Source organism: Myotis yumanensis, unplaced genomic scaffold (genome assembly GCF_028538775.1).
Source record: "Myotis yumanensis isolate MYYU_CA2020_CCGP unplaced genomic scaffold, mMyoYum1.0.hap1 SCAF_30, whole genome shotgun sequence".
Taxonomy (NCBI): Eukaryota; Metazoa; Chordata; class Mammalia; order Chiroptera; family Vespertilionidae; genus Myotis; species Myotis yumanensis.
The window spans coordinates 603,088-611,137 of record NW_027223781.1 but is presented as its reverse complement, the minus strand read 5'-3'; the positions used below and the strand labels follow the sequence as shown (position 1 = coordinate 611,137).

Genomic DNA, 8,050 nt, shown 5'->3' with positions numbered 1-8,050 from the left:
AGCCGAGACAGCTTCCCCAGGAGTGGCACCAGGACCGCTTCCGCAGGGCCTTCGACAGGGGCGCCGGCCTGATGACCGGGGGGAAGCTGCTGCTGTCCAGCCTGGACTTTGGAGTGTCCGACGCGGACATCCAGCAGCTGTTTGAGGAGTTCGGGCCTCTGAAGCAGGCTGCTGTCCATTACGACCACTCTGGCCGCAGCCTGGGAACAGCCCACGTGCACTTTGAGCGCAAGGCAGACGCCCTGGAAGCCAGGAAGCAGTACAACGGCGTCCCTTTGGATGGCCGCCCCCTCCACATCCAGATCCTCACCTCGAAGATAGTCACGCAGCCCAGGCCGGTACCGAGTGTCAACAGAGGCTGGGTGACTACAAACCGAGGATCTGGAGTTGTGCTGCGGTGGCGGCAGCGGCACTTATGGCCGAGCCTGCGGAGGCAACAGGCGTCCAGGCAGGCGCACGGGCAGCCATTCAAAGCGACACATCTCGGCGGAGGAGTTGGAGGCCCAGCTGGACGCTTACAACTTCATGAGGGGCCCCAAGCAGTTGGATGCCAAGCAGGACGCTTACAGCGCGATGAGGGGCACCCAGCAGTTGGACTCCCAAAAGGGCGCTTACAACTCGATGAGGGACACCAAAAGGATGAATGCCCACCTGGGCGCTTACCATGCCAAGAGGGACACCAAAAAGTTGGACGCCCAGAAGGATGCTTACAGCGCCATGAGGGACATCGAGGAGTTGGACTCCCAGCTGGACGCTGACAGCGCGATGAAGGACGCCGAGGAAATGGACGCCCTGCTGGACGATGATGATGCGATGATGGACACCAGCTAAAGCACCAGCAAGTCAGTGTGCGCGAGGATGGCCAGGGACCTGGGGCCAATGATGGAGTTGTTTCTTCTGTTTGGAAATAGGATATAAAACTCCTAGAAAGATTTTTCATTAACTTTTATTTTATTAAATAACTCTGAAAAAGACCTGTTTTGTGCCGAGTCATTTTCGGGATTCATTTTACCGGTTGCTGTTTTCACCTTGGCCATAATCACCCGAAAATGTGTGGGAAAAGTAAAGCAAACAAACAAACAAAGAAACAAAAGAACTCGTTCCCTCCGATAAAACAACAACAACAAAATACCCTCCTCAGAAAAAAAGGTTGATCCCGCCTTTCCAATTTCTGAGGTTTTGGCAAGCCCAGGTGGTCAGGCCTGGATTTGGTCTCTGGGTGGGGGTCTGACCATCCATCTACAGAGTGAGCGGGGTGTGGGGAGGGTTAGGGGTCGGGGGTAGCGGGGTGGGCTTAGGCGGGGTGACAATCAGATGGACAGGCCAGGACGTCATCTTTGGCTGTGGATTACAGAATTTGGGTGGACTGGGGCAGGGGCTGAAGAGCCCGCCCCGCCCTCTGCTGGTCGAGAAGCGTCAATGCAAGCCCCCCTCCTGCAACCTCCTGTGGGGAAAGCACAGACAGGTGACTGGTCTTCCCAATTTCTGGCTAGACCCTAGGCGGGAAGGACGTGCAGGGGGCGTAGTCTTTGAGAAGGCAGGGCCTGAAGGGTGTTCATGGATGGCGACGGACCGTTCAAAGCAAGGAGTGTCCGTGCGGGACTGCGGATGTACACGCACAGACGCACACGCTCGCGCGCAGTCAAACTCCCACACCCACAGGCACACACCTATCCCTCCCGCCTCCAACCCCCCCTCCCCGCCCCCCCGCGTCCCCCCACCACACACACACACGAACACACACACACACACACACACAAACACACACACGAGAGCAAAAGGTCCCGCTAACAAGATATCTGCCAAGGGAGGCACGCCTAGGAGATTTTCCGTGGCTTTGTCTGCTTTTAGCCTTTCCTGAGCCCACCAGAGCCTGTCTAAGTATGTATTGCCCCCCTCTTCCACCGAGAAAAAACGGCGATGCTCTCCTGCAAGGCATGGAGAAGGAGCCCTACAGGCCTCCTTGGGCAACTGCCCTGTCTCCCAAGTCCTCCCCCAAGCCCAGTGAATCCCTTGGGCGGGCCAGTGGCGCCCTCTCCTGGTCCTGCAGCGCAAATGCACGCCCCCTCTCCTAAACTTGAGGCCCAACAAGTGATGTTGGTCCTGGGGGCCGCTGACAGGCCCAGAGGCTGCTTTGAATCCTCCCACCACACTCTGGTGATGTAAAAGAAAGCAGGGTCCTGCGTGCTGAGCTTCTCAGCCCTAGGCTTGTTGTCTTGGTCCCTGTCGCTGACCTCCTTCTCCAAAGGAGCTTTCAGGGGAGACGTCTTCCCAACACGAGGTCCCAGGACATAGAAGCCGCTGAAGCACCTGGCTAGAACCTGGCTAGGCTGCTGATCCACTGACCGCCGTCTGCGTGTCATTTCTTATTGGCCGACTCTGGTCTTCTCCTGGGGCCCGAGTCACCCCAAAACACGGAGAGAGCCCCCGGGAGGTGCGGCCGCTCTACGGATCCCTGACCCCGCTGGGTCACTCGGACTTGTAACGTGTGGACTCACCGCCACTGACTGCACCGACTGCTGGCCCTAAGGTTGAGCAAAGGGGACCCGGCCCGGGTGACACGGTGCCCGTGGGTGGAGTCCCGGGCCCTCCCGCCCTGGCATTGCCCTCCTGCCCAGGTCCTGATTTCGCGGTCCGGGACTGGATTGCGGTTCTCACGCCCCTGCTGTGGGGAGCGGCTGCTCAACCCAAGTCCTTCGGTCCTTCGGTGTCTTGCGAGTGTTCTGTGTATGCCCATATTGTGCTCTTCAGTTCATAAGTATACGTGTACTGAGCGTGTCCACGTCTCCTCGCCCAAACTGAGGAGTCCTTTGGCACCATGTCCTGTGTGCATTATAAATTCGCTTCCACACTCAACTATGCCATCGTCACCTTTGATGGGCGGCACATCTCCCACCGAGACCTAGGAAGCAGATTTTGGGGAGAGAGAAGCTGAAAGCTGCCAAGTGCGACCTGCAGATCAGCAACTCGCAGACCGCGGAAGAGTACACTGATGATAATGCTCTGATTCTTAAGAATACGTCTGTCCTTGTTAGAAGAATTCCTATTGGAGGTGTGAAATCTACAAGCCAGACGGACGTTATACATCGAACTGAACCAGCGATGGGAACTTCAAAAGTCACTGACGACTCTTCTGCACCTATGTGTCTGGCCCAGCTTACAAAGACTGCCAATCTGGCTGAAGCCAATGCTTCTGAAGAAGATAAAATTAAGCCGTGATGTGGCAGTCTGGCCGTGCATACGACCCCATCAATTACATGAAGAAGCCTCTAGGTCCACCACCTCCATCTTACACCTGTTTCCGCTGTGGTAGACCTGGCCATTATATTAAGAATTGCCCAACCAATGGGGACAAAAACTTCGAATCTCGTCCTGGGATTAAAAAGAGCATGGGAATCCCCAGAAGTTTCATGATGGAAGTGACAGATCCTACCATGAAAGGTGCAAAGCTCACCAGCACCGGAACATACGCAATACCGACTATAGAGGCAGAGGCATATGCAATTGGGAAGAAAGAAAAGCCACCTTTCTTCCCAGAGGAGCCCTCTTCGTCTTCTGAAAAGGACGACCCTATCCCAGACGAGTTGCTCTGACTCATCTGCAAAGACATCGTGACTGATGCCGCTATCATTCCCTGCTGTGCGAACAGCCACTGTGATGAGTGTATAAGAACAGCGCTCATGGAATCAGAGGACCATACATGCCCAACGTGTCATCAACATGATGTCTCTCCCGATGCTTTAGTTGCCAATAAAGCCTTGCGACAGGCTGTTAATAACTTCAAAAATGGAACTGGTGGTTCTACAACAGGACTACGGAAACCGTTACCACCACCACCACCGCCGATACCGCCTAGGAGACCACTCCTTCAGTGGAATCGACAGCCTCTGATGAGATCTCAAATATTAAGACAGCAAGATCCTCCGATGATTCCAGTGGCGTCTTCATCAGGCCACCCAGCTCCCTCTATACCTTCGTTCACTTCTAATCAGTCTTCCTTAGCCCCTGCTGCGCCTGGAAATTCATCTACCCCAGTGCCTGTACCCGATGTAACTGCAACCGTCTCCATATCAGTCCACTCGGAAAAACCAGATGGGCCTTTCCAGGATTCCGATCATAAAATATTGCCGGCCACAGCCCTCGCCTTCGAACATTCAAAGGGAACCTCTTCAATAGCAATGACTGCCCTTGTGGAGGAGGAAGGTTACCAGGTGCCTGTGCTCGGAACCCCATCTTTTCTTGGACAGTCACCACCTGCTGGGTATAGCGTCCCTACTCCCGGGTTCCCTACAGCACCAGCCAACTTTTCCACACCTTGGGTATCATCAAGAGGGCAGACTGCTCACTCAGATACCATCCCAACAACACAAGCACCACTTCTGTCCAGGGAAGAATTCTACAGAGAGCAGCGACGGCTAAAAGAAGAGTCTCAATATCCCTACAGTGTTTCCGCATACTCCGGAAGTCCTTCTGCCAATTTATCAGCACCTTGAGTATCATCAGGAGTGCAGACTGCTCACTCAAATACCATCCCAACAGCACAAGAACCACTTATGTCCAGGGAAGAATTCTATAGAGAGCTGCGACGGCTACAGGAAGAGTCTAAGTCTAAATATCCCTATAGTGGATCCTCATACCCCAGAGGTCTTTCTGCTTACGCAAAGTCAAGACGTGGTTCAGGGCGCTCACATTCTCATTCTCGATCACCTAGCCATTCACACTCTCATTCCTATTCGCGATCACTGCCATGCCCCAGAACAGGCAGAGGCAAAAGTCGAAATTACCGCCCAAGGTCTAGGTCTAGAGCTCATGGATATCGTCGTCGATCTGGGTCAAGGTCACCACTATATAGGCGACATCCTTTGCGATCAAGGTCCCCTCAAGCATTTAGGGGACTGTCTCCAAATAAACGCACTGTACCACAAGGGGAAACAGAACGTGAATATTTTAAGAGATACAGAGACGTTCCACCATCCTATGACAGAAAAGCTTATGATGGGAGGAGTGTTAACTTTAGAGACCCATTTGTAAAAGGGCATCACCGAGAATGGGAGAGGAAATACAGGGAGTGGTACGAAAAAGGCTACAAAGGTTATGCTGCTGGAGCACAGCCTCGACCATCAGCAAATGGAGAGAACTTTTCTCCAGAGAGCTTTCTACCACTTCATATCAGGAATTCTCCCCTTACAATGGGCCGCAGAGAAGATGATTTGGGTGGGAAAAGTCGTAGAAGTAGAAGCATAGGTGCTAGCAACCATCCAGAAAAGCTTTCAACAAGAGACAGCCACAATCAGAAGGACAGTAGAAAGTCAAAAGAGAAGGAGAGGGACAGTGCTGCAGGAGATGGTTCAGGACGTAAACATACAGATCTTCGAAGGTGGAAGAAAGTGAAGGCTTTCTAAACCCAGAGTTGTTGGAACGTTCTAGAAAATCAAGAGAACCTACAAGTTCAGTGATGAGATGCCTCCCAGGGCCTCCGGTTTGGGAGAGAGTGGCATTCCAGGTGCACCCCTTCCCCAACTCCAGGGCTACACCTCCGGGGATGCTGGGGTCTCCCACCACTGGGTGCTGACTGCCGGAATAGGCCCAGCCTTGCGTTCTGCAGTGTTCCATGCAGAACCCCTAAACCTAAACTTAACAACCCCATCCCTAACCCAAACTACCCTGACCCTCACCCTAACCCAAACCTGACCATGAACTGACACTGACCCTTATGTTAACCCTGACCCTGACGCTAGATCTGACACTAGCCCTGACCCACTATACCCTATGCCCTGGCGTCCACCACCTGGGTTTTCCCGCGGAAGGCCCCGCAGGCTGAATGGCAGTGAAACGGGGACTGGAGATTTTTTTTTTATTTTTTTTCGTGTGTGTGTGTGTGTGTGTGTGTGTGTGTGTGTGTGTGTTTGGCGGGGGTGGGGGTAGGTGCGGGGGGATTGGGTGTGACTGAGGACTGAGTGGATGTACCCAGAACACTATTTGTGGACCTGGACACTTGAAACCCGGGAACTCTGAAAGCCTAAAAGAGGAGAGTACTCCAGGGACAACAATGGGGGATTCATTTTCTCTTTGTTGTTCTTGCTGTTGTTTTTGCAATTGAATGTATTGGGGGAGACATCGGTCAATAAAATGAAATGGAATGCCATAGGATAAAATGGAAGGTGTAAATACATAAGATGCTTTGCATTGTGGATGAAAAGGGGCCACATGCTCACCTGACCCACTCCCGGGAGGCCTGGCCTGGGCTTGTAAACTCAGACACCTAAAGAGATCACCCAGGATGTTCTGAAAATAAAAGTCTTTTAAAAGTAATAAGCAGTGTATAGTGAGTGTGTAGTCACGCCCTAGGCCGGGTATCTTCCCTGAGAGAGATCATCTATGACCTTACTGGTATCTGAGCCTATTATCTTTCTATGCCTCTAGGATCACATGTCTTTAGACTCGTGAAGGCCACGGTAACAAGTCACTTTCCTTTTTTCCAGTGCCCTCAGGACACAGGCCAGGGTCCCAGGGTAGAGACCACAAATTCCCTCGTTGTTACTTTTGTATTTTTTTTTTAAATCAAGGGACACATGAATAAGCAAGTGGAAAATCAATTTCCTGTCCATCTCCCTCTCCCTCCCCTCTCCCTCTCCTTCTCCCTCTCACTTCCAATCTGTTTTTAAACAGCAACAGCAAAATGGCCCTAGCCGGTTTGGCTCAGTGGATAGAGTGTCAGCCTGTGGACCACGAACCCTCCCGCGTTCGATTCTGGTCAAGTGCCTGGCACGTGCCTGGTTTGGGGGCTACAACCCCAGTGTGGGGTGTGCAGGAGGCAGTTGACCGGTGATCCTCTCTCATCGTGGATGTACTGTCGCTCTCTCCTTCTCCCTTCCTCTCTGAAATCAATAATGATATATTTTAAAACACACACACACACACACACACACACACACACACCAATGTCACAAAGATATTTATCCACTTCCGAATAGAAAAACGTACACTTGTGCAATGTTTTGTACTTGCATTTTGTGCTATCCAAACGCGGAAGTTAAAACGCAGGATTGGGTTGGCAGGGAGAGGATTAAAGAGAGGGATTGACCTTTGCCATTTCACAATGGCGGCAGCCACCCTAACTGGTTTCGCTCAGTGGACAGAGCAACATCCTGTGGACTAAAGGGTCCCAGGATCAATTCCTGTCAATGGCATATACCTTTGTTGTGGCCACATCACCAGTAGGAGGCGTGCGGGAGGCAGCTGATTGAGGTTTCTCTATCTTTGAGGTTTCTAATTCTCTATCCCTCTTCTTTCCACTCTGGAAAAAAAAAATCAATAAAATATATTTTAAAAACAAAATGGCAGTTGCCAAGTTACTGGGGCCAAAATGGCGGGAAGTATGCCAGGGTCACCCGCATCACGGGACAGTGCATGAACACTAAGGTAGAGATCCACCTCATGGGCCGCATCCACCAGCCAGATGGTGAGATCTTCTGCAACTTCAAGGAGCTCTCCAGCGTGGTCCAGTAGATTGGCGAGCAGGTGATCTGGGAGCAGCAGCAAGAACTCGGGACTAAGGAAAGCCAGGGACATGGCTGGCAGGACCCTGCCCAGGCGAGCGTCGGGGAGTCCAGGGCTGCAGCTTCGGAGGAGCAGCCTGTTCCATTTGTTCTGCCTGTTAGCCTGAGCTCAGGACCCCAGAATTACCCCATAACCGCAGGATTTGTTCCTATAGCGAGCATAGAAACCATTGCTGTAAACTTCCCTATGTACGTCTTTACCAGGTGCCGCCCTGGAGTCTTCATCCGGTTCGATGAGAACTACTCCGAGTTCATCTGGCTGGCGGCAAAATGCTTCATCCTGTTCGGCAGAGTCCAGAAATCCTTCCAGAAGGTGGAGGCACCATCCCCACAGGTCTTCCTGGAGATGCTCTGGAATATTCAGTCCGGGCCCCCTAGGAGGAACAGCTTGCATACACTTTGAAGGTGCAGCCCTGGAGTTGGGGAAGGGGAGCAGCTGGAATGCCACTCCCACCCAAACTGGAGGCCCTGGGAGGCATCTCGTCACTGGA

General features: G+C 52.5%; 1 protein-coding gene across 1 annotated transcript; it reads left to right on the top strand.

Moving 5' to 3' along the window:
• Positions 1–2,818: 2,818 nt before the first annotated feature.
• On the top strand, positions 2,819–7,962 carry LOC139000793 (E3 ubiquitin-protein ligase RBBP6-like). The gene is given in 7 exon segments (XM_070402821.1): positions 2,819–2,903; positions 2,906–3,211; positions 3,214–4,464; positions 4,567–5,361; positions 5,364–5,452; positions 7,378–7,505; positions 7,764–7,962. Coding segments are annotated over 7 exon segments (2,853 nt in total).
• Positions 7,963–8,050: the final 88 nt, after the last annotated feature.